The sequence below is a fragment of the Sander lucioperca genome, chromosome 21 (assembly GCF_008315115.2).
Source record: "Sander lucioperca isolate FBNREF2018 chromosome 21, SLUC_FBN_1.2, whole genome shotgun sequence".
NCBI classification, from domain to species: Eukaryota; Metazoa; Chordata; class Actinopteri; order Perciformes; family Percidae; genus Sander; species Sander lucioperca.
In genome coordinates, this window is record NC_050193.1 from 10739624 (window position 1) to 10766647 (window position 27024).

At 39.7% G+C, this 27024-nt stretch overlaps 1 protein-coding gene across 6 annotated transcripts; it reads left to right on the forward strand.

Annotated features, from left to right (window-relative positions):
* The first annotated feature begins 2566 nt into the window (after nucleotides 1-2566).
* On the forward strand, nucleotides 2567-26932 carry arhgap17b (Rho GTPase activating protein 17b). Of its 6 annotated transcripts, none has more exons than XR_004107307.2 (21): nucleotides 2567-2966; nucleotides 7976-8015; nucleotides 15197-15301; nucleotides 15944-16020; nucleotides 16235-16346; nucleotides 16608-16684; nucleotides 16849-16951; nucleotides 17317-17385; nucleotides 17553-17634; nucleotides 18506-18633; nucleotides 19054-19165; nucleotides 19250-19331; nucleotides 19507-19587; nucleotides 20662-20775; nucleotides 20880-20971; nucleotides 21298-21436; nucleotides 22247-22531; nucleotides 23163-23284; nucleotides 23367-23786; nucleotides 24382-24613; nucleotides 25602-26932. XR_004107307.2 is itself a non-coding variant. In XM_031312461.2 (21 exons), the coding sequence occupies exons 1-20, from the start codon at nucleotides 2914-2916 to the stop codon at nucleotides 24567-24569; spliced, it is 2301 nt and encodes a 766-aa protein (XP_031168321.1). In that variant the 5' UTR covers nucleotides 2568-2913; the 3' UTR covers nucleotides 24570-24613; nucleotides 25602-26932. The 6 variants fall into 6 exon arrangements, 4 of the variants coding, with proteins under 4 accessions (XP_031168321.1, XP_031168322.1, XP_031168320.1 ...); XR_004107308.2 differs by having other exon boundaries at nucleotides 24382-24607; nucleotides 25602-25820; XM_031312461.2 differs by having other exon boundaries at nucleotides 2568-2966; nucleotides 24562-24613.
* The last annotated feature ends 92 nt before the right edge of the window (nucleotides 26933-27024 follow it).

Consider the following 27024-nt stretch of genomic DNA (forward strand, 5'->3'; position numbering starts at 1 on the left):
GAGTCTTCAGGGAGGTCTGGTTGTACGAGCTGAGGATGTAACACTGAGCGTGTGCTGAGGTGTGCATACAAATATCTCTATGCCTGCTAATCACACGGACTTTGGTGCTACAGAGAGAGTTTGGGTAGAGTGGCTCCACTGACCTGCCATGACTTGCTGACAAGTTTGTGAACTGTTTAAAAATCAGCTAGTTTATGTCAGTGACTGGAAGCTGTAATTTACTGTGAAGTTACACAAACATGTTTTCGGATGCTGCTTTTCCATGGCAGGGTCAAGCACAACACAGCAGTGTCTATGGCATGCAAAGACTTCTTATTAGATAAGTTGTAGACCAATTGCTGAATGTTTACCAGAGAGCAAAGTCTGTGACTTGTTTTTAATTGGGAAAAAGATTAGTTAAGTCAAATTGTATAATTTATATATATCAAGGAGGAAATGGTGCAGAGTTCCCATGGCCATCCAGACATCTTTATTTGGTAGATCACTTGCAGGAAACACAAAAGTAAACTGTAATTTTGAATTGTTTGCTGTTGTTATTGGATTTGTGTTTATATTTATAGGAATTATAGTAATAAAAAGAACTGAAGAATTGCTTATGGCCACAAAATTATAGTTTTTCACAGTGGTTGAGATCTACCAGTAGGCGGAGATATCAAACAAAATAATCCTCAGGGTCATGGAAGATCTTTTGGGTTGATGAAGTTTATATATACCTAATTAAACCCACAGGAGCTTGTGAGAATACAAGCTTGTGGATGTCTCATAGAAATATTGCCTGCACACTGACAGGAAAAGTAAAAGAGGTTCTGAAGATGCAAGAATAATTTATGTGCAAATATGGCACAATGTGAAAAGAATGTGACAAAAAGTGAACATTTTGTCAATGGACCACATCAGCATCACCTGTGCACATGGAGTAAATTGATTATTTTTTCATTTAAAGAGCCTCTCCTACTTTCTCTGTCAATGAGAAGGCTATATAACAGTTGATTATGGCTATAGGTGTTGTTTTTCTTTTTCTTGACAAACCTGGATTCAAACTACTACTACTAGTACTAAGTACAATGTGACAGATACGTTTATTAACCAGGATACCCAATATACCCAGGAAAACAGGGACTAATCAAGCCTAATTCAATCACTAGAGAAGAGAGTATAGATAGATAGATAGATAGATAGATAGATAGATACTTTATTGATCCCCAAGGGGAAAATCAAGGTCCCAGTAGCTTAAGACATCACACACAACATACACATACATCACAAACAGGATGATAAAAAAGCAAATCCGCATGAATAGCATGGACAATAAAATAAAAGATACTAAATACTAAATGAAATAAAATAAAAAATCCACATGAATGTACTAAGGGATGTATAAGCATGAGACAATATATGTATATGTACATATGTATGTATGTATATTCTCTCTCAAAGCTGTGTTGTGTGGCTCTGAGTTCTCACTTGATTTGAGAAATGTGAAACTTTGCCACTAGTTGTTCTTTAACATCAACAAAGGAGTTATAGTACCTTCAGCAAAGTTAAGACTGCTCCACTCTATGAACACACACCATACGTTTCCCTCCATTTATTGGGATCATAAAGTCACCATCAGTCCCATGACAAACAGTTCATAGGTCCCATATAATATTGACCCTCGTAATATAGGCTATGTTAAGCAGATAAGGTGTGCCCTTTGTCTGAAAAGGCATGCTTTTGAGCTATATAAGCCTGAATGTAATAAACCCCATAACAAGGTCCACAGAGGGAATTAACCATTACTGTAATGCAGAAAGACTAATTGGAGCATCATGAGAAAAATCCAATTCACCTCCATTTCATATTCATGTTTAATATGTTTGTTTGTTTGTTTATGTATGCACCTTTCACCAAGGCGAATTCCACATAAGTGTACTTATTGTGGCAATAAAACCTTTTCTGATTCTGATTTTATTTGGGTGACGGCACAAAATCTCAGATACTAGTAGTAATAACAGACAAAATATCTTTTGGGCGTTTTATTCTGATAATAAAATGCATTATAGTGTAATTCTGTTCAAATAAAGAAGTAAAATAATAATATGATAAAAGAAAAAAAGAAATAGATTTTAGAGGCGTCTGTCATGGCAGAGCAGCAGCCACAAGGTGGCAGCAGATGACTCTGAACACCAGAGTGCTGATGCGGTGTTTAATGATCGAATTTAACTGATCTCCAATCAGTCCGGAGGGAGAAACACACTACACGGATGTATTTCGCCATTGTCTGAAGTGACCCAGACTGCCACTGGACCAGTGGAGTAAATGCAACTAATTAATTAACTAATTAACTACTTTTTTCTTTTTTGTTTGGTAAATTGTAGCCGGTTTAATTTTAAAAGTTAAAAAGTTTAAAAAAGGTTTCTCCAATTTGTCCCATTAGTTCAGCAATTTATTTTTAATAATCAGCCTAATTTAACACTTTAATATGTTTTCTATTGAAAACTTGACTTCGCGACAGACCAATAGCTGAGTCAATGCCTTTTTCTTTTTTTTCTTGCAAAGGTATCACATGTCACCATTGGGCCATGCAGCATACAGTAGGGAAGTAAAGGCACTTCCTCCTTCCTACCAACCACACTGGTTGCGCCCAAACCAGTTTAATAGGAAGTCGGATACTCGTGTCAATGGAGATCCAGCAGCTTGTCATGAGTTGTTTCAACTAACTTCTTTGCGTTTCTTCCTACAGCCAAATGTTACCGAGTTCAATCAGTAAAACCATCCAGTTGTAGTGCGTAAAAGTGGTCGGAGCGCAGCCCTTTCAGCCACAATGGCTGCGACGTAGCGCAACTTTTAGATCCACGGTGGATGAACGACAGCGCTCCGAGGTGCCGCTAACTTTTACACACTTGCAGGAGACACAGAGGAGGAAAAAACATGAAGAAACAGTTTAATCGTATGAAGCAACTTGCCAACCAGACAGTTGGAAGGTGAGTGTTTGTTTTAACAACATGCATTATTGCAAGTTGATATCATATAGGTTACATTCTGGCAGGTAAACACTGTTGCTTCTCCTGGTTTGGCAATATTTAGTGTTATCATCTGTCTTGGCGGAAGGGCTGGGCTAGGTTACGTTTTGTGCGTAATATAGTTTAAGTTTGAGTAAAGTAAAGCATCCGTTTGAAGTTGAGTAATGTCAAAAAGAAACTACACCTGTCCACATGTCACATGAACTTTGATTTTTTTTAGGACAAAACAAGGAGTTTGAAAAGGTGAATGGTTTTCCAGATGTCGTTTAATTAAGTATTAGGCTTTACTATTCTCCTCCTATTTATGTGGGGGCTTATAGTGTGTCTGTGATAGTAATAAGTCAGTGACTTCTTTAGATTTAGGGCTGTAGATAATTATTTTCATTATTGATTAATCATTTTATGAAATATAAAGAAAGTAGAAAAATGTAATCTAACGAAATCATACGTTCTGTGAGCCCAAGATGAACATACACAAATATATATATATTTTAAGAATTACATACAACTGAGAAAAGCTGCAAATTCCCTCGATTTGGATGCTAGAACTAGGAAATATTTGTAATTGTTGCTTGATGGAATTGCAAAGGGAATTAATTGATAATTATAGTTTCCAATTAGTTGTCAGTTGACTAATAGTTTGAGTTCTAATAAGATTCATTTAATTTCCTATATCTCTCAGTATATCTGGAGGTAGCAATTCTGAGCTTGCAGAAGAAATACTGTTTAGCCCTGCAGGCTCTGATCCACTTTGGGCCCCTGTAATGTATCCAGCTTTCACTTCAGTAGAGGTCTATATAAGATCATAGTTATTTCTGCAGTTGTAGGCAAGGGTGTATACACAAACACATGTTTCCTGATGTTTGGTGATACTGGCATTGAGTTTAAACACACACACACACACACACACACACACACACACACACACACACACACAAAATATCTATACCATCTCCTCCTCTCCTCTCCCTTCATCTTCTTCCCTACAGGGGTTTCCAGCCCTGTTCTCTATCAGCAGCCACCACTGAGACTCCAGTTATTACTGCATTAATGGTGTCTGCAGATGATCCTCGTAATGTGTCGTCAAAATGACTTTCCAAGCCTGTAGCCGCTGGCCTTGGTTTTCTCAGAGTTATTTGACCAAAAGTCACAAACCCAAAGATATTTAGTTTACTGAAATTTGACAAAGAGAAGCAGTAAATAGGCTACTCCAGTTTTGTTTTTATGACCGAAACGATTAATCGATTTTCAAAATAGTAGATTATTTTTCTGTTGAACACCTAATCGATTAATCTACAAATCGTTGCAGCTCTACATCAGTTTAATTACACAAGCTTAAAGAAAAAGTATACATTTACATCATCATAAAGCTCCTTCTTTTGACTGAATATTATTATAATAACAAGTGACAATAATTTATTCTCCACCACATCCCCTCCACCTCTTAGGACACTGTTAACCGTGCACTATAAAAAGTAATCTTTTTTTCCACATATAAAAGCATTATTGACTATAGACTTTTGATTACCACAATAGCGCTCGGATGACCTTTTCTATATTTCACAAACCAGTGAATTTGTGTCCCCCATGACGGTTTGTGATGATGTGGTTCTCTGTTTGGCATAGGAAGGGACAGGCACGGAGGGTTTTTGTGGAGTAAGCATTTCCATGGTTGTTGACGAGGACACAGCGGAGGGTTGGGGATGTCACACAGCCACAGAGGGGTGTTTTTATAAAAGAGGAAGCAGTTTAATTTACATGTGGTTGTTGCAGTGTAGTTTAAGCTTGTATATGATTCCCTGCATACCTCCTGGAGCACTTTGGAGAGATAAGCTTACACAGAGCACTTTTAACAAAACTAATATAATACATGAATATAAACAGGATTTTACTGTTAGTACTCTGTGGTTGATGAATTTTCTCACTGGCTTAGTAATCAAAAGGTATTTTTTACACAACGAACAGTTACTGTTTTGTCTGTCTTTTTCTGCCTCTCTGTGCTGTTTTGCTCAAAGTTTTCTTTGAGGGTCTGGGCTCCAGCATTGTGGGAGTCTATTCTTAGAACAATAGTTGCTGGCCAGAGCCAAGCTGCACTCCAGTCAAATCAATGCTGATTCAATATTGATAGGAATCTAAAGATTTCTCATGTAGCTTTTTCCTTCAGGAGCCAGTAAAGCCATATGTGTAATGTGATCATGTGGATCAGTGTGTAGGTATTCTGGCTGCAGATCGTATCTAATGCCCTCATATACAGTGTATATATATACAGTGTATGTATGTATATATATATATATATATATATTAGGGCTGTCAATCAATTAAAAAATGTAATCTAATTAATTACATACTCTGTGATTAATTAATCGAAATTAATCGCATACATAATTAACAGTGCCTGGACCGATACTTTTTAAGAAAGTAAAAAAAAAAAACAAGACAAAACAAGAAGGGTACTAAACAACAGTCGGCGACATTAAAGAAGGCTAGGCCATACGGTCAAAATGAAATGATTTAATAATAATGTATAATAATAACAATAACTTATTTCACTAATAAATTGCTGTTGAACGACAAAAACAACCACCAGATGGGAAAAGGACATTTAACAATAACTTCGAATGCACCACGAGGCTGTAGTTTACCAGTCTGTGTTGTTTTTCCGACAACAGCAGTTGCAGATTGTTACATGTGTTGGAATCCTCTACAGTAAAACACAGTCAAACTTTAGTGTTAGCTGTCAGCATTTTAACCGTTTTTAATCATAGACAGTATGCTACTAGCTAGCGGTAGGCTAACGATAGCTGCTGTCGAGTATAGTGTTAACTAGCATCACGTGCAGCGGTGTTTGTGTTGCCTGTATCGTCTGTTTCAGAGCATCAGAGAGAAGCGCAGACATATCAGTGGCACCAGATTTCGGTAGCCAACCCTATTCAGGAAGAAGATTTTTACAAGTAAATGTTCCAATCAATGATCCAGGCAGCACATTCTCGTCTCCCTCCTTCATTTAACAGTCCAGTGGTGGTTAGAACGGCTCCGGGTCAAACATCAATATGGAATGGATTAATCTGCATTATTTTTTTTAACGCGTTATTTTATATATATATATATATATATATATATATATATATATATATATATATATGAGTACATCTCAACCTTTGTTTAACTGTTAAAGTAAAGTAACAAGCGGTGACTTTCTTGTATGAATGTATATATTTGCTGCCTATATTTGCTGCCTGCATTAGTGTTACATGAAAGTAATTTATTTGTAGCCATTTTATATATACAATCTGTTTTAAACACATTTTATGAGTTTCCTCTTTGCCTGGAAAGCTCTGTTGCTCAGGACATGATGCTGTGTACGTTGAAGAAATTAGCAGAAAAAAAAGCAGTTTAGTTATATATCAAGAGTCAAGACATCAATTCAAGAAACATTTCACAAATGTTAAATGTATTCAAAAAAAGTCTAAAATTGGCAAAATTCTGATTGAAATTTGGAAATGTCTGATGAAAGAATAAGTGAACAAGATTATGAATCTGACCAGATGTTTGATGCCAACTAAGGCTGCAGCTAACAATTATTTTCTATATTGCTATAGATTTTCTTGTTAAATTGCTTGGTCCGAAGAATGTCCGAAAAGAGCAGAATTGTCAATCAAAAGATCCCAAGACCTAAATGTGACTTCCTTGTTTTGTCTGACCAGTATGATTGCCAGTACTTATACTGCGTGCTAAACAGCAAATTACTGATCACATATAATGAAAAACTGTCCGTAGAATCATAAAAAATAAGAATCTTTGACCAGTTAAAATATTTCTACTCATTGTATGAGCAGGCGACAGCAGAGTGCAGCCAAAGGCGTTTTTCAAAAAATGGTAGAGGATATTTCAGGCATTAGTGAGGTAATCCTGTATCTGTAGGGTGTAGCTTACAGCAGTATTAGGTAATAGCTCTTGTGTGGGAGAGGGTTAATTGATCCCTGTGAGATTGAAATCTATAGTGTGGGCCTGCTCTGGTAGAGCAGGGAGACAGGTCTTCAGGGATTTGCGTGTGTAGACGTAATACCTGTGTGGTTGGTGTATTTGTTAGATATCGACAGGGTGAGCGATGAGCTCGTTGGCTGGTCTCACAAGCTCAGCAAAATTCAAAAATGGGTGGAAATCTCTTTTGAGAGTTTGAGGTCACATAAAGAAGTAAATGGGTATCTTATTTCAGAGGTGATTTTGGCATTTTCTCAACATTTCCGAGCAATTTGGAGTGATTCTGTCCTGTTTTCTGCAGACTCTGCTACAATGTGCAGTGAGTTCAGTGTGTTTCAGACATCAACAAGCCACTTGGCAACTCCTACACAAATACACACACCTCTCCTTGTTGCCATAACAAATAAGGTGAAGATGACACAAGAGGAAGTTTGTGTTTGGGCAGGGGGGAGGAATCCGACAGGTCCATCATGGAAAAAAGCCACGGGCACAAGTGGTGATGGGCTTGTGCATGTGTGCAGAAATGATATTTCACATTGCTAGCAGGTCTATCGTGTTGACAACATTTTATTGTGGATTTAAGCATAGTATGGGCTGTGTAACTTTGCTGCAGGCACAAACTGCAGACAGATTGGGCTGGAAGTGCGCTTCTGTTTTAGTTTGATGGTCTTGTTTGCTGTGTGCTCATCAGTTTATCTGAGTTTAAACAGCAAGTTAGGTCTTGTTTTGTTGAAATATAACTTGTGATCCATTAGAGTGTGAGACAAGTTCAAAATACTCATTTAATACGCATTTAATTCAAATTCCTTACCATAGGACAGGTGTGCCCCTAACTCACATCCTCTAAATTGCATTATATTGTTTGGGTGTTGATGGTATTGTGTCTTATCTCTGTATGTCAAAGGTGTGTTTTTCTGCCTGTGTTTGTATTTCAAAATATATTGTCAGTATTTAACCTTTTGGCTTCATATTTGTGTTTCCATCAACAGGGCTGAGAAAACTGAGGTGCTAAAGGATGACCTCCTACAGGTGAATATGACATTCTTCTTCTCTGTCACTGTTCATATACATCAACTGTTGGTGTTTAGTGTTTTAAGCCCCCAACATCGTCTTCCAGGCAGCGCTGCCTGGAAGGCACTAGGATTAGGCAATGGTTAGGTGCCTTGAAGTCGATGTTGGGGGCTTAAAACACCATCGAGCTCAACTGTCAGGGGTAGGGGTGTCACGATTAAAGAATTGAAAATCGTGCAAAATGGGCTTTCGGTTTTGACTATCGAAATCAAAAGCAGGATTGGCGATTCCCCCAATATTTTTTTCTCTCTCCCCCTGCCCACTTGCGCACGTCTTAAAGCGTAACTCTCGCCAAAATGCAACCTAGGGTCTTTTTGTGAATGTACCCGACTTACTAAAAAAGGTTTTGAACAACTCACCGTAGCTCTTGTTGTTTCCGGCTGCAGCCATTTTATCAGTCAAAAACAATCGATTTCCGAATGCAACATAACAGGGAAGAGAGTAAAGATGGAAAGCTCCTAAAGCTTAGTTCCATATAAATGCACTGATTATTTCTTGTTTTGTCGTTATTGAAAAACAATATTGACCTCGTAGTTGAAAAAGGAGCCTCATATGGAGTCCGTTCATTCGCATTCGGATATCGACTCATTTTGACTGCCGAGGTGGTAGCGGCCGGAAACAACAAGACCTACGGTGAGTTGTTCAAAACCTTTCTTTTTAGTAAACTCTGTGTACACAAACAATGTTGTCAATGCTTTCGTTAAGGTGTAGAACCCCTGGTGATACTTCGAGCAAAGTTTCATGTTGTGTCGAGCCTTCTTAGTGTTTTAAAAATAGCTATTTTGAGGCTAGCATAGAAGTGCCCCTAGCACTCCCATTCAAAAGGCCATTTGACCGAAAAACAAAAATACGGTAAATCTTAAAAGTGGCGATTCCGTCCTAAATATGCTTTTAAACGAAAGTTTGACTCGGGTACATTCACAAAAAGACCCTAGGTTGCATTTTGGTGAGAGTTACGCTTTAAGAAAAAACAAACGGACACAGCGTAGCTTACTGGCCGGTAGCATGTCCATATCATCACGATACTTATGTCACGATACGATATTATTGCGATTTGAAACATATTCCAATATTTTGCGATATATTGCAATTTATTACCTTTTTCCCAACTTCAAATTTTTCCCAATTTCAAATAATTTCCCCAAAAGGAAACTTTGTCAACATCTGTTTTATCTAAAAATATAGATTTCTCTGTTTTGTTCATCTCACTTCAATTTTATTGCTGCAAAATAGGATTGTCAAGCAGACAAACTGACCAACACATACATAACAATAGATCAATACTTGGCGTTTGTGTATTGTTACAGTATTGCCACGGAAAATATTGCGATACACACCACTGTATCTCAGTGTAAAAACTGCTCCTTAAGAAGTTGTTTTCTGGAAGAGTAAAATGCGGAAGTTATCAAAAGGCTTACAAGTTCTCCTCACAGGCTCTGTTAAAGCCATCATGCTTGAGCAGCTTGTTGATGCCAAGTTTCTCTGCAGTCTTGGAGTACAACTGCTGGCATTAAAACATTACTGGGGAGGTTTTCATTCAGTAACACCTCACCAGCCCAGGGGTTTGGGCACTGTAGGAAAAATGCCCCATGGTTTTCCACTCAAGGCAAACCCTGGCAATGTTCTCTCTCTCTTTGTGTGTGTGTGTGTGTGTGTGTGTGTGTTGGGGGATGGGAGTACTCTGACTACTGAAACTATATGAGATCACTGCTAGGAAAAGAGTGTAAAGAAATACAAGAGAGGCTGAGAAAAGCAGAGCATGCTTACAGTAGCTTTTGTGAAAGAAAAAGTGAAGGTCAAGCCTCTCATTCAATCATAGCAGTCAATGTTTTATGACATATGGCAGTGAACTATGAACCCCATGTGGTTTGCACACACAGTAACACACAACACAAACACTTGGTGGTGAGCAAACAGATTTATTTTTTTAAGCAAAAATACATGTAGTTGTTTTGCTGTACTCAAGACAGTTAAGGCTTGTTTTTTGCTTTAACAGCAGTAATAGTTAAATTTAGTTATACACCATTGTCCCAAAAGCACAGAGCACAAACCGACCCAACCCTTCCAGAGAATGCTTCTCTCGTCTTTGGTCCTCGACCTGAACGACAGGAGCTTTGTGCTGTGTTAGACATTCCTTTAGCTCCAGCTCTCAGTGAGGAATGTGATTGTCAAGCGGTCAGCATAGTTGAAGTGGCTTGGATTTCTTTTAGCATAACAACTTGAGCTCCAAGTCAGAATCTGTACCCTGATTACAGTCATGTTGATAAATAAATGTGTAGCTCACAGTTTACTGATTCTTAGAGCTGTGAATCAGTGTCAGCATTTAAATTGAATCACACTAGTTGGGAAAGTTTTTCCCTCTTTCCAAACATGAGCAGAGAAAGAATAGTTTTTCCTTTCCCCCTCCCCAACACGCTCCCACAACCCCTTCCATGAACTGTCCAACTTGAAATTTGACACTATGATTTCCATGGTGTCGTAGTAATAGTCTTTTCTTTTCCATTTTTTCCATAGTCCTTTGGCCAAGGCATTTGTCTTGTTTGGACACGTCCTGCCTCAGTGGGAGGGTTGAGGAGGCTCTCACATAGCCTACAGTAGAGAGTCAGGCTGTAACTGGTCCCATAGCTTAGTATTTGACTGGGATACACAATGGGCTGCTGTTGTGGATACTGGAGCATATTCATATCTGATACTGTATGTTAAGCAGGTATCTGTCAGCTAACCAGCGAGTGAGCTCAACAGATAACTACAGTGTTAGTTTTCCTTGTCGTTGTCAGAACACCAGCTCGTTCTGTAAAAGGAAGAGTTTGTCATTTTGGGAACATGCTTATTAGCTTTCTTGCTGAGTTTTAGATGAGAAGATCCATATTGCTCTCATATGTTGGAATTGGTTAGCTTAGATTCACACAAAGACTGGAAACATAGGGAAACAGCTAGATTAGCCTTGTCCGAAGGTAACTTAAAGGGGCGCTATGCAGTTTTGGCAATTTCTTCGCTGTTTGCTTTTTGTTCGCAGGTTTTTCTATAGAGCTCCCCCCACAGTTTCGGAATAGATATTTGGCAACACTGTAAAAACTCGCTCAGTCAGTCTGCCGTTTCCTCTTTCTCTGTTCCTCCGACAATGCTTTCCTAGCTTTCTGCTTCTTTTTTGCCAGCTCAGCCATGATGATAGTGTGAAAAACTCCATTGCTACCTTGTTCTTGCTAGCCGGTTCCTGGATGGGGGCGTGTATGTGTGCAGTGCATAAAGCAATTCGTTACATCGCGAGACCTGATATCACGTGATACTTCCTGACGCTGAGGCCGGTGGCATGCCAGCCAAAAGTTGCAAGGGTGGTTTTTCCACTTGCAGGCGCTAGGGGGAAGCAAGACGACCACCATTCAACCCGAAAAAAGTCATATAACCATTCCAATGACTCCGAAGCTGTTCAGTTAAGGTAAATTAAGCTAAAAAAACTGCATAGTTCCCCTTTTAATTATCGTGATATGACACGTGTTATCTTTTCCTGGTTTTAAAGGCTGCATTACAGTAAAGTGATTTAATTTTCTAAACTTACCAGACTTACTAGCTGTTGTAATATTTGATTCATATATAATATAATATCCAGTTCATCTAATATTTGCCGCAATATGGACATCGGTGTATTTAGTCAAAAATATTGTGAATATTTTATTTTTCTCATCTAACTCTAGACTAGAAAGAGAATAAGCGAGTCAAACTATTTCTTTAAGCAGACATGACTATTTGGAGATCCTGTTTCTGCTCTGTCATCAGCTAACCAGCCATCCTGCCAACAAGATCAGCCATCAGTTCACCAGCTGTCCAGTCTGCCAAAGCAGCTCCAAGCCAGAAAACAAAACTGTATCCACCCTCCCGGGTTCCTCTGTGACTCACTAGACGTTCCACATTTTTTTGCTGTGGCAGGTCAGAGGTCGTCAGCTAGCTCTGTTCACTATTTTCATTGCTGCCTGGAAAAAAAGATGGCAGTAACTATCCTGTAAACCTTTGTACAGCTCCATAACTGGAGAGGCAGGCCTAAGGGATTGTGTGTGCTTGTGATCCGGGAGTTTTCCTGCGTTTTTTTTTCCTCCTCAACTCTATGACTTTGTGTGTGTGTGTGTGTGAGTGAGAGAGTGTGTGTCGCAATAGTCTGTTTCCATAATTTAGTTTCTCCCTGAGGCCAGAACTCTTTTTGTGAGCAGAGTAAAGTCGGCTGATATTGAGACGTGAAGCTGGCTAATTGAATGTTAAGATTAACAGACTGCTTTTTAATTGGTTATGTTAAAAGGAGGTTATAGGAGTATTTTTCATTATTGAATCTATTCCAATACTTCATCGCGGCATCATAACGCCATAGGTAAAAAGAAGCAGACAAGTAACAGAGAAGGATAGTTCAACTTTGAGACATTTCAGATGTAAATGGTGCAAAACAGACTGCAATTCTGTACACTCATGAAAAACTCGGCAGAGACAATGCAATCACCCATTGTATCCAGTCTGCGCCCACACTGAAGTCACTCAGGCCTCTTTCTTTCCATCTTGGCACCGAGTGTTGGAGGTCTGGATCCAATCGGTCTGTCACCAGATGGAGCTAGACTTCCATGCATTAATCAGAACTGGGGATCAGCTGAATGGTGAGCGAATCAATTGGGTCCAGGCGAGGAAGCCAAATCCAGCTGTGGTCTGGCATGGAGCAACAGCTGCAGGAAAGAGGGAGGCGAGAGTAATGGGAGAGGGAGGAGGAAAAGTGTGTGTGAGTGAGAGCACGACATGTAAAGAGAACAGTGGAATTAGCGAGAATAAAATTAAAGGAAGAAGAGTGAGAGCAAGATGGGGATCAGACAACAAACAAGGGGATGTAGTGAGACAGCTAGATGTTTACACTCAGACAGGAAAAGGAAGTGGATACTTAAATGGTATTGAAACGAGCAACACATTAGATTACATGAATTGGCTTTAAAAACTATACTAGTGTTTTGCACGCTTTAGCAGGTTAACTATAATACTTGACATTACTGCATTTCCCATTTGCATTTTTAGTTATTAATTTATTAGACTATTTAAACCATTCTGCCACTGGCTCCAGTTCATTTCAGTAACATATGAAAATCAACAAGCAGAGACCTGAGACTTCAGAGTAGAGTAACGTTATTGTCACATGGTCATAAAGTTGCAAGCAGAGACTGAAAACCATAGATATAAAACAATATACAGTCGTGAACAAATTAGGACACCCATGCTATGGTTGACTAAGAAGAGGAATAAAAAAATCATCTTTAGGAAATTGATCTTAATGCCTTAATTAAAAAAAATGAGGAAAAATCCAATCTTTAAGGACACCAATTTTCTTTATGAATGAATAATGTATCGTAAATAAATAAATGTTCTTCCTTAAAATACAGGGGGCATAAGTAAGTACACCCTTATGTTAAATTCCCATAGAGGCAGGCAGATTTTTATTTTTAAAGGCCAGTTATTTCATGGATCCAGGATACTATGCATCCTGATAAAGTTCTCTTGGCCTTTGGAATTAAAATAGCCACACATTATCACATACCCTTCACCATACCTAGAGATTGGCATGGTTTTATTTCAGTTGGACTAATAGCTGGTTTGATTTGCATTGAGAGATGATTTTATGGAAAGTACCCCATGCCAATCGTTTTTAATTAAGGCATTAAGATCAGTTTCCAAAAGATGATTTTTTATTCCTCTTTTTAGTCAACTTTAGCATGGGTGTCCTAATTTTTTCAAATGACTGTATGTAATTTGTTCTATATCTATGCTGAAAACTCTCACGTGGTGCATTCAAGAACACTCTGACATCTGAGCTCACAGAGTTGGATGCGAAATGGCAACTTCTTTCAGTGGTACAAAATTCAGGTTTTTATGTTTAGAACATCAGCGTTTTTTGTATTTTAGGATTGATTTTTGAGCTCTTGGATACTGTGTTTTTCCGCAGTAATACATCTTTTTATATTAGGCCATTGTGGGCAATGTTGCAAATCAATTAATAGGACGTGTTTATGGCTATATTGGATTTTTATATAATTTTGACTTTTTCAACGTGATGAAGTAACTTGATCTGATTTTTATATTGCTGGATTGTCCAAAACAGACTCTCATATTCTCAACTGATTTTCCAGAAAATGTGTTATAGATAACTTTATACATTTCGCCCACTCCTAATGGATTGTTCTTTAATGCACAAGTTTTAGCTGTATTACTGTATGAAGAAAATATAACTTCCACAAATGAAATGAATTTATAAATGGTAACTGTGAAGGATTAACTATCTTACCAAAACGTACTGATGCTTTGCATCCAAATCAGCATTGATACTGACCTTATGAAGTAGGTTGGGTATCGACCTTCGGCCATATATGACCATTTCACATTGAATACATTTTCTGTGTCAGTTACATTATAAAAGTCACTGTTTCTGCTGTAAGTTACATTAATTTGGTCAAAGCAATCCCTTGTGTGCATTGTCTTATTTTTTCTAATGAGTTCCTGCGGTGAAGTAACCATTAAACAGAGTATAGATTTGGGGAAAAATGTATTGAATGGGTATTCAATATTGGCAGTGAAATTAACTTAAACCACTGGTCTGGAAGGTAGAAAAGTGATCTGAATACATAAGGTAAGGTAAAGCATACATTATTTGTAGATAAGGGGTAAAAACATGCAAAACTACATATGATACTTTACTGCTCATGAACTATTACCAGTAGATCAGGCCTGCAGTCAGAATGATTCATCTGTTCTTCCTGATATCTCTGCATGGAGTCCAAAGAAGCTTTCCCTGTTAGCAGTAAAGACCACAATACATCAGTATCTTACTTATCTGCCATGATTCCTTCCATCTGGCTGTCAGAGCTGCCTGTTGCAACACTGCACACTACAGAATACAGCTAGACAAACAGCATTGACATCCTCCATCATCTTTCAATAACAAGAGCAGGATGGAAATTTTAGAGATGGATGTGCGCTGGTGCAGCTTCTTGTGTTTTTAATTTGTAACTCTCACCTGGATTGTTTCGGTTAAACAGGAAAAATATGTGTGTATGTATCCTCTACAGTCACAGTTGGCCTGTTTTGTTTGTGCGGATTTTATAACATTTTGTGTGCACATACAGATCGAGAGGCGGTTGGAGTTGGTGCGTTTGGTGTCGCACAACACACACAAGAGGCTGGTGTCCTGTCTGCAGGGTCAGCTGGGCACAGACACAGAGAAGAGACATGTAAGTGGCGCTCAGTTTCTCTTTACTGTTTTTTCATTCAGCAGTTGCACTTTGTAGACACTTGCAACTTTGAACAGGCGTATCATAACCTCATCTTATTATCTCAGCATGTTAGCAACACCCTACATAGTCAGGATCTCTATGTAAAGTTTTCCACTTTGCTGTCAGTCACTCTGTAGCTCATACAGAAATTAAATAAGGGTGAATCATTGTGACACCATTGTCAGTATTAACAAGGACCTGCTATCTTGTGCTATAAAACAGGATCTCCTCTTAATGCAACACATTGATATGAGAGACACTCAAGAGGAAAATATTCAGCACTGGCCTCCTGCCAGCTTCACTATCACTGAATAACAGACCTACCTCAGACACACACACACACACACACACACACACACACACATACATAATAAAACTGAAAAAAATCAGTGTTATGTTACTTTGTCGTACTTTTATATTTTAGGATAGAATTATTAAATGAGGAAAACTCCCAATAGCTTTTGATATGTATGGCTGAAAATTAAAGATTATTTGCAGTAATTACCTAAATCATAGACGCTTGTTATTGGGTTATCTTTTGGCTTTTTGTTCCCCACATACTTAAAGTAGGCTAAACATTATTTGCTGATCTGCTTGCAGAAAAAGCTTCCCCTGACGATGCTGTCCCAGGCCATGCAGGAGGGAGGCAGTCAGCTGGGAGATGAGAGTCTGATTGGGTGAGATGCCTGTCTATCTCAAAAATAAAATTCCATTAATCTCAATTAACCATAATAAAACATTGAAAGTGATTGATTGAGTGGAAGGAATGTGAAGGATCTAACAAGGGGCCTCTTGTGTGTCTGAGTGTTTTTTTTTTACATTAACATTTTTCTCACTGTGAGAAAAGTAGTGATAACAGTCATATTTGTATACATTCCTGTGTGTGAGCAGCAAGATGATGGATGTGTGTGGGGAGGCTGAAAGCAGACTAGCGGCTGAACTGATGCACTATGAAGTCCAGATTGAGAGAGACATCATGGATCCTCTCAACCAGCTGGCTGAGGTGAAAACACTGCAACTCTCTTCATACTGTAGTGATCCCTTATGACCTGCATGGATCTGTATTTAAATTGTAAAAAAGCCTGTACAGGATCTGTACAATCTTCGGATTGTGCCAAATTCAACATGGCCTTTGGCATCTTGTGTGTTACATCACCATTCTGCATGATTCATATTGCTAAAATGTTCTCACGGGAAAGGTGTTATCCTCAGTGTTGACTATGACATGCGTGTGTACTCATGATCCTCACTGTTTCTCTCACAGGTCGAGATTCCCAATATACTAAAACAGCGAAAACAACTCGCCAAACTGGTTCTGGACTATGACTCGGCCAAGACGAGGTACACTGGCTCTTAGTCTTATTATTATTATATATATTATTATTAAATGTTAACTTTAATTGCAAATGAACAAAAGTTTGCATAGATAGAAAGGCAACTTTTTCAAATCAAATATGCTCATGCTAACAGTAGACCAAGTGTCTAAATAATGTTTTGGCCTGCAGGTGGTACCAGGCAACAAAGTCCAACAACCAGGCTATGGCAGCTAAGACTGATTCGCTCAAAGACGAGATGGACGAGGCTCTCAACAAAGTAGAAATATGCAAGGTAGATCTTGTTTTATATCTCTCTCGCAATTCACAGTTTTCTAATTTATTACTTGCTCACTTCGGTATGCTGTATACACAGTATTTAATCAAGACACTTTTAATCTGATGGCTGTACATTCCAGCCAGGGTCTCTTCATCAGGTTAGGATCATATCTTATGAACTGCCTGAACAAAGGAAGCCTTGTAACAGGAACAAACATGCTATGCACATTATTAGGACCACATAATTAAAGGTCATTGCTTTGTCATCTGGAGTTCATCTGCGTCTTAATGAAAGGTTTCTGTGCAAAGTAAAGCAGAAGGTTTAAGGTTGCCATAATGCTTTGCCATGTATGGAAATATATATATTTTTTAATCCTACAGGACCAGCTCGCTGCAGATTTGTACAACTTTGGTTCCAAAGAGGGAGATCATGCACGCTATTTTGTCATGGTGGGTGCACCTCAGTGTAAAAGACCTTGAACTAAAATGGAAATGTGATGCAAATATGTTCCATTCCACTATAACTGTATTATTTGTTGAATTCCTGCTTCACTGTATGCCAAAGGTTTGTTTATATGAACTGTGATTTTGTTTGTTTGTTTGTGTATGTCTACCAGTTATTAGAGGCGCAGGCAGACTACCACAGGAGGTCTTTGGCAGCTCTGGAGGCAGCTATACCGACTATCCAATTACAGCAAGGTGAACAGAACGACATCAAACATGCATTCATTAAATCTGCAAACAATATAATAGAGCATAACATTTGCATGCATTCATCGTTAAACCCCAATGTAGTTTTAGAGCTGGTATTCGTTAATACATTCTACAGCACACAAGCTGCTCTATACTCTAGAAATGTTGCCTGGCTTGTTAGGTTGCACCTGTCCTTGATCGTGCAAATAAAATAAATCAATACAAAGTCAGCTCAACGGAAGCAAAGAATTTCTCTCTCTTTCTCCGTGTTTGTATTTTTTTATCGACTTTGAGCACAATCACAGTAATATCAATAGTCAATAATCGCCACGCAAGTTTTAGTACTTACAGAGCTCTATTGTCTCAGACTTATCTAATGCCACTTCTGCTTTTTCTCTGGTTCTGTTTAATGAAGTACTAACAGCTTAGAGGTGGACATACAGCAGACTGGTAATAAAGAGGAGCATAGTCATTTTTCAGAAATCAAATCTCAGTTTCTCTCCTAAGTTGTGTTTCCATAGTGCGTTTACATGCACTTAAGTAACCAGGTTACAATCAGCTTCCTGCAGTATGTTAATGAGAAATTCTTTAATTGGTGATTGAAGAAACTTGATGTACTTGGCTTGATTTCTCCTGGAGAAAGAGGATTTCTAGGCTTTTAACATGTATGCATGTGCATGATAAAGACTTCATACAGGGAAAGTTTCACTGTGACAGCAAGGCAGTGGGATGAAAGGAGAGATCATTACACCTAGCAGTATTACATCTTCACTGGCAACTATAAAATAACTATAGAAGAATAATTGACAGACAAAGAACAGAAATGCTGTCAAACACTAGTCTACACTGAGTGTAAAGACACTGACTTCTCTCCCAGACTGCTGGATGGAGAAGCCGGCATTCGGCATGGCTCTGGAGGAGCACCTGAAGAGGAGTAACCGTGAGATCGCTCTGCCTTTGGAGGCCTGCGTCATGATGCTGCTGGAGACCGGCATGAAGGAGGAGGTACAGTCTGGAAACATTTGTGGCTAACTTGTGGTCAATTTGCCTGACAGGCCACAGGCTGAGGGAACAAGCACTGTGTGTGTGCAGGCATCTGTTATGCATTAGCATGATCACTATTGCACTCTTAAAAATGTAACCGTATCACTGGACTCCCCAAGGAGGGCAGTTTTATTAAAGTAAACAAAACTCTTGCTGTACATCTGTCTGCTACTCATCCCGAAAGAGCCACATCTCTATTGCTAACAAAAACAATTCAACTTGACTTTCTCAGTCATTTGGTAGATGGTACACTTTGTGTGCTTTACTTCTCCTTTACTGATACCAACCCAGACTCACTTCTTTAATTTTAGGATGAAACTGGTCACCTGTACCTTTCGGAAAAAGCACTAATCAGTCATTTTCTCTACATTTTCCTGGCAGGGACTCTTCAGAATAGCTGCCGGAGCTTCCAAACTGAAGAAGCTCAAAGCGGCGCTGGACTGCTCCACCTCGCAGCTTGAGGAGTTCTACTCTGATCCCCACGCCGTCGCCGGTACAACCTCTTCTACAAATCCGCAAAAAAAATGAAACCATCTGGCCTAGATCATTTTCTCATAGCTTTTCTCTTCATACACAGGAGCCCTGAAATCCTACCTCAGGGAACTTCCTGAACCTCTAATGACTTTTGGCCTGTACGATGAGTGGACACAGGCCTCCAAGTAAGAAGACACACAGATATGGCTCTTTTAATATCCTGTAAAACAAGCTCACTCTGTGCTAATAAGAATTAAACACATACACCTGAAGCAGTGTACTCCCAGGTTGCTTTAGATATTCTGGTACTTATGTAACAAGCTAATGTGTGTGTGTGTGTGTGTGTGTGTGTGGTTTCAGTGTGTCTGACCCTGACAAGAGGCTTCAGGCCTTGTGGGTGACATGTGACCATTTGCCAAAGACTCACAAAGCAAACCTCAGGTAAGAGCATCTTTAGCTATTCTGTATCCGTTCAGATGATGCACCACAACGCGTTGTTGCATTTTTGCTTAGTTTCAAAAAGTAAATCAACAGAACTGAATGTATGGAGTTAATTTCTGTTCCGTTTTTCACTTTCATAAGTGTTTCTGTAGATTCTACCTAGTTCAGTAAGTCAGAAAGGGGGCTTTCAGTAAGTCATGTTGATGCCTTATTAGACGTCTCAATAGAGCACTCGCTTCTGCTTATAACAATGGTTCTCAACCCAGGGTCCCAAGATAAATTTTGAAGGGTTGAAGATGTTTAAAAAAAGTGGTTATGAAAAATAAAGATAAAACTTATTCCTGTGACACAAAATGATCCTTATATTTCTAAGTTCTCTCTAATTTATGTTATATATATATATATATATATATATATATATATATATATATATATATTTTATGCCTCTGCCCGGGTGACAGCCGTGGCTGGAGGCATTATGTTTTGGGTTGTCCGTCCCTCCCATTCTTGTGAACGTGATATCTCAGGAGCCCCTGGAGAGAATTTCTTCAAATTTGGCACAAAAATCCACTTGGACTTAAGGATGAAGTGATATTTTGTGAGATTTTGATTGTCAACGGTACTGAAGATACTAAATTTACACTAATCTTGGGTGTCCACCTTGAAACAGTGGTGATTGTATAGATCTTCTGTGATGCCCGGTTGAAGATAAAATACACTTTATACCTTTTATTAAATTGCTTTAAAGTCTTCACTACATATATTATATGAGTCTGGAAAGACATGGATGTAAACTGCAAGTTGACTGGTTGGCTGAGGCATACAACCGCAAGGTGGTAATTGTAGTTTATATTGTAAAATACTGGTCACTTTTACCACAGACCTCCTTCAAAGCCAAAATCCCCAAACAATTTAAGAAAAAAACTACTCTGGTTGAGCTGCTACAACTCCTATCCACACCAAGGCCATCCTTTTGCTTTGGGGCTTAGAATACCAGTTGGCCAACTAGCTTGCAATGAAGAAACGGTTTCAGTAGCTTAGAGGTTTTTAAAGCAATTGGAGTCTCTGTTTCAGGTATCTGGTGAAATTTCTGGCTAAACTGGCTCAGAACAGTGAGGTTAATAAGATGACTCCCAGCAACATCGCCATAGTCCTTGGGCCCAACCTGCTATGGGCAAAGACTGAGGGGTAAGAACTGTGTATTGTTATGTCATGTTACCTTTCCGAGTACAAAATGAAGCTGAGGTTGATAAAGCTTCCTCCTGTACTTGTCTGTCTTTGGTTGTGTTCAGGACGCTGGCAGAGATGGCAGCAGCCACATCTGTCCATGTGGTTGCCATCATTGAGCCCATTATCCAGCATGCTGATTGGTTCTTCCCTGAAGGTAAAACATCTCGGTTTGTTGTTTTTGCAAAAGTACTTCTTCTCTCTCTTACCTAAAAGAGAACAGAACAGAAAAGATAACACAACACGAGAGATTAAGGGGGTGAAATGTCCCTTGAATGTTGTTTGTTGGTGTACTAATTCCTAATGATAACTGCCAAAACTACTGTAATCATCCTGAGAAGAACGTAAATGTCTGTATCAAATTATTGTTCATCTCATAGTCTTGATATTTTCTACTGTAAATTATTACAAGCATTAGAAGATCATCTTTACCATCATTGTAATTTTCGTCTCTCAATTTGGTTCCAACCTTCTTCACTCCAGAGGTGGACTTCAATGTGTCGGGCATGTTTGCCATGCCCACCCACTCAGCCACGCCAGACCCCGATCCCGTCCTGGATAGGAAACGCCCAGGCAGCCTAGTGGGGCAGGACGGGGACAGTCACACCCCCCGTAAAGACAGGTACCTGCCTCGCCCCAACCTCAGCCTGCCCCTCACCCTCTCGTCCCGTCCCAAGACACTGAGCAGGCAGGAGTCGCGGGGCCCGGTCGTGTCGGCTCTCTATGTAGTGGCCAACGAGTCCATCACAGTCACAGAAACACCCACGGAAGATCTGCCCAGTCCAGACTTCAAAGCTGTGTCACAGTCTAATGTAGCTCCCATTAATCCAGTTATTGATCAGTAAAAGAAGGGAATGATGTTTTTCTTGTGATTTTTGCACCACATTTGTTATGTTGAGGTGATTTCAGCACAAGTTAATCAGTTATGTTTTCCTCAAGATTGGTACCAAACGTGATGAAAAAGCTCTTAAAAAAAAAAAAAAAAAAACACAAACCATTTTGATCATTTTTCAGTCTCAGTGGGATACCATTTTGTCTAGAGCTATAATTCTCATGTGTTACTCTTGTGTACTTTTGTGTTATCTCCTTTGTTTCCCAATTAAAGCTTGGGTCACACTGTAGGTTGCTGGTTTTATGTTTTGTGTGGGCTTCCTCTGTTGCATTTTGTTTGTATAGTGTGACATCTGTCTCTTCTGTCCCTGCAGAGATGTCGCTATTCAAAGTTCTATTTAAAAGGTCACTGTCATGTGGTTTTATGTCCTTTTTGGGTTCTTCCTTCTGAACTGGTTTCATTGAACTCAGGAAGTGGCGTCTTTTTCTGTCTCCTGCACCATCTCTCTCTTTCTGTCTGTCTCGGTCTCTTTCTCTTTCATTCTGTCTGATGGCGTGTAGTTTGCCCTCCTGAACTCTCTCCCCTCTCCCCCCTCCCTAGCACTGTTAACAAACAGCCGGAGCCCACTCCACGTAGAACCAACACTGTAAATAGAAAGCAGCCACAGCTAACCTCACCCACCTTCCAACCCCCATTGCCCCCTCTGGAAGCCGGGGGTCCTGCCCAGCCTGAGCCCCTGCCCCAGCTCCCGTCCCCGGCTACAGAGGCTGAGCAGCCTGGCTTGAGGGGTGCTAGTAGTGGTGTTGGTGGTGGTCTGGGTGGTGGGGTCCAGGTAGCCACAGTGCAACCTCAGGTTGTAACCCAGCTCAGCGCAGAGGAGAGCAGGTAAGGAAGAGCGAGCTGAGGTAGCAACAATACTCCACCGCCTGCTCGCAGCCAATCAGCAAATCAGCAAATCAGCAAATCCTGTGCTCACCTGCCCTTTATGTTTGTCGTGTGTTTGATTGGTCTTTTGAGTTTTTTTAGTTCCCGTGTCAAAAGGCCTAAACTATTAAATCATTAGAATAACAAATGTCTATTACGTCCTCAGCTTTTAATTTGACTTCATTTTTACAAATTAAGAACGCAATGCAACACAAATCATGTGATGTTTTGATTACAGGCAACTTTTTATCCTCCCTGCTTGTTGTGATGATTGACCAGTCCATTCTTGCCTGCGTGTCTGTTGGAGTGTTTGACGTCTTTGTGGCAATGTCTGATTTTGCATGTAACACATTACTGTGCTTTTGAACAAACTGATTTTATGATTTTGCATCCTCTTCTCTACACTTGTCTTTACATTGTTTTGTGAGTTATTCCACGTGTGATAACCTTCATCTAATGTAATTAGCTTTTGAATGGAAGTATGTTTTATATATTGCTTGCATGAGTTCTTCCAACACTTCTTTGTTAAAATATGTTAAAGTACAGATGACATATTGATGGATTAACATTTGGATTCATTGTATTCCCACAGCCCAGCCCGTGAGCTCATGTCCACCCCTCCTCCCCAGAGGAATGGTTCAGTCCAGCTTACAGTAGGAACCCCCCACTCTCAGGGTGGATCCAGGGGGCCTAGTCCACACATGGTTCGCAGAGGTGAGAGAATGTACATTCCTCTAATAATTATTTGAATACCATCAATATTGGTAATATCATGTAATTATGTTTTCCTCTAAAGGCACAAAGAAGCAGGCCCCAGCCCCGCCCAAACAGTCCAGCGCCTTTGCCTCCCAGCCCAGCAACACCCAGATATCCGGCTCCACTCATCACCCACCCATCACCCCCAGACGCCAACTCGGCAAAGACAGCCCAATCCATGCCCCGAGCCACCCGCCCCCACAGCCTCCTCAAGCCCATCAGGCCCAGGGGGAGTCAGAGCCTTCTCCCCCCAGAACTCCCACTCCTCCTGACACTCCGCCTCATGATGGATCGCACTCCATCCCGCTGTCTTTCTACCACTCTGGATCTCTCCCTCGCCCCTCCAGACCGGCACCCAGGCCACGGCCCCGACCCAGTATGCCACCGCCCCCACAACCTGCAGTCAATGCCAATGACGACGGTAATGGCATCTGCGGCTCCGCCTCCAAGATAATAACAGGTAAACAGTCTCATGTGCCTCACAAATCATGCTTTTCAGTATTCGTATACCACATTATACAGTATATGAAACGTGTGCAGTATTATGATATTTAAATAGTTCCAGCAATGCTGAAAAAGAATCAGAAAATGTACACAAGGCAGCGGAAATGAAGAAAGGGTATTTATACTGTAACAAAAATATTGGTGGAAGAAGCTTCTCTCTGTATATGAGTGTGTGTTAGCTTAACCTATAACAATACATCATCATTTATTTGTTGATCATATTTAGTATTATCTAAATCTACCACCTAACTTCAGTTGTCAAATAAATGTAGTGGAGTAAAAAATACAATATTTGCCTCTGAATTGTAGTAGGGTAGAAGTATACTGTAAAGTAGCATGAAATAGAAATACTCAAGTACCTCAAGATTAACTACAGTAAATGCACTTGGTTACATCCCACCATTAAAGTCAGCCAAAGAATTAAGGTGTTTACTGTTTAGGCACTCCTGCACCGTTTGAATGAAATAATTTCATAATTCCAGATGTAATGAACACGAACACATCTTTACTGATGTTTAACATTGTTAAACATGATTTCTTCTTCTGTGTAGGCATTGCAACGACTGGAATCACTTGCTGATCGTCTGCTAATACTTTATTCAGTATTGAGTAATTTCAGCTTCCTCTCTATTTATCTTTCTGGCTTTTGGTTTCACTTTGTCATAGTGCCTCACACACTAAATGTAACTGTGGTGATCTGACGCATGACAGGAAATGTGTAAATATTACAGATGTCTGAGCTGCTGGTCTGCCTGTAAGATGAGCTTTGCAAGGCAGGTAATGGTAAGGATCTGATTGGCTGATGTGTTGCTTCTGTGTCCACTGCATGTCTATGTTGCTGTGCATATACTGTATTAAGCATGGGCCGGTATGAGATTCTGACGGTATGATAACCTTCGGCAAAAATGTCACGGTTTCGGGCGCCCGGATAGCTCAGTTGGTAGAGCGGGCGCCCATATATAGAGGTTTACTCCTCGACGCAGCGGGCCCGGGTTCAACTTTGACCTGCGGCCCTTTGATGCATGTCATTCCCTCTCTCTCTCTCCCCTTTCATTTCTTCAGCTGTCCTGTCAATAAAGGCTTAAAAATGCCCCCAAAAAAATTTGCAGTTACAGCTTTAAATTGTATTTTTTAAATGTCTGGGTAAAAAAACAACATTTTTGTTTCCATTGAACACAATGTATTGAAAAATGTTAGTGGTTTTTAAATCTTGACTTTTTCAAATCGTGGTATACCTTGAAACCAATAACTGGCCCATGTCTATACTGTATACATACATTTACTATGCATTTGTCCTGCACTTTAACTCTGCTTTAACATTCCTGATTCCCACACCATCATCAATGCTGGATGGTTGGATGGCTTTTGCCTGTTAACAGTTTCCTGTAATAACTAACATGCGGTTTTCTGTGTAAACTACGCACATCTAAACATACTAAAGACCTTAAACTGACAGTGTGCTGTTATCGTTTTTGTGCATTTTCTATGTAGAACATTTGTCACATTTAACGATTAACACACCAAGGATACTCTACAATATAGTAACTGTCTCCACCTCTAAAACGTTAACTGGTACTATAATTACAATGTTGACTTAATATAAATATCGATCCTTGGTGTCTTACGGAGTGTGCAAAGGTGGTGTGTACGCTTCCCAGTTTGAAACTGTGTGTGTTGCTAATATAAGTTTGGTTCATTGCTTAGGCTCAAGTTCAAGACAAGTTCTAAACTGATTAATTTGCTGATCAGTCCCCCTAACTGTCCTGTGCAGACGGAGGTCTATTCCTAAAGGGGATTGGACGAGCCCTCATCCCTGAGGTGATTGCGGACCAACAAGGGGAGAGCTCTGGTGGTCAAGAGCCCGCCACCACCCCAGCCCAGCAACTAAACCCTCAGATCCAGACAGAGTTCACCGCTCTGTGAAGAAAAAGAGGGATCGCTCTCATCAAAATCTTCCTTCACACAGCTGGTTCATGTAACAGATTTGAATGTTTAGAATCAAAAATCGATAACTCAAACTTCCGATTCGCTCCAGCTCGTCACGCTCCACTCACAGTATGCCAGAGTGCTTTCTGGAGAAAAAAATGTCTGCCTTTTCTTCTGTTTTGCTGAGAGTCAAACCAGAGACCTCCAAAACCACAAAACTCATAAGATTGGACTGCAGAGCCTGGCTAGCCTCAGCGCTTATTGGACTTAATCTGAATATACTGTATAGCAGCTCAACTCAACGGGTGCTAAGCTTTCACTTGTCTCCTTTTTTTTTTTTAAATCTTGCTGTCAATACTATAGATTCAGTGCTATGAATGTTTTTGGAGACAGAAATCTGTGAATCTGGTTTTAGCACCACATAGACCCGACAACTAGTATTTGTTTTATTCAGCAGAGTTGTGTGGAGATATTTGAGTGTTAGCCAGCCACTGCTGATCTATTTAGCATTTTCCAATTCATCAGTTTCAACTGGCTTTTTTAGAAGGGCTTTTCAATAATTGTCACACACTTCAGCACCGCACTAAACATACTAGTGTAAAGGACCAAAGAAATGGAAATGGGCCAAAGGAAATTAAATAAAGATTTAGAGCTGCTCGGCTTCAATTATGGTTGTAAACGACCAAATATTTTGTGCAATACAAAATGCAGTTGTTCAGTGGTGTCCTCTCCACAGTACATATGCTGTATTTTGGGTATTTCAGGTGGTTTTCCTTCTAGTAATCCAGTGGGGTAGAGTTTTATTTTGTTTTCTATCTGAAATTTGATTCCAGCTGACCTGATTTATCATGCTCAAAATGACTTAGATGCTCAAAGATTAGCTTTTATCATTTAAAGGGATTTTTTTCTAACAGATTGATTGTGATAAATGCATTTTCAATACATAGCTTGTAACTGATCACTCCCCTCAAAGCTATGACCAAATACAGCCAAATTCTTCTTTGTGTATAATTCTTACTACAACTGACAATCTTTAGCTTGTTGGGGGGTGTTTTTCAGCTCTTTGTTTCTTTTTTTTTTAATTTCTTCTCAGCATTTGTATGTTGGCTTTTCTGCACGTAATGCATCATACAATGCATCATTACACTTGATAATTAAAGATCGTTCAACATTGTACAGTGTTGTCAGCTTCTTCTCATTAGTTAATTGCCATTTTGTCAAAATGTAATAAAGAAAATCCTCAAAACAAAGATGGACACAAAGTGTGC

Excerpts from the sequence above, each read along its gene's own strand:
- arhgap17b (XM_031312460.2), top strand. The coding sequence starts at position 2,914 with ATGAAGAAACAGTTTAATCGTATGAAGCAACTTGCCAACCAGACAGTT. Across the intron at positions 16,952-17,316 it reads ACAAAGTAGAAATATGCAAG|GACCAGCTCGCTGCAGATTT; the intron begins GTAGATCTTGTT and ends TTAATCCTACAG. Across the intron at positions 19,588-20,661 it reads ACTCACAAAGCAAACCTCAG|GTATCTGGTGAAATTTCTGG; the intron begins GTAAGAGCATCT and ends TCTCTGTTTCAG.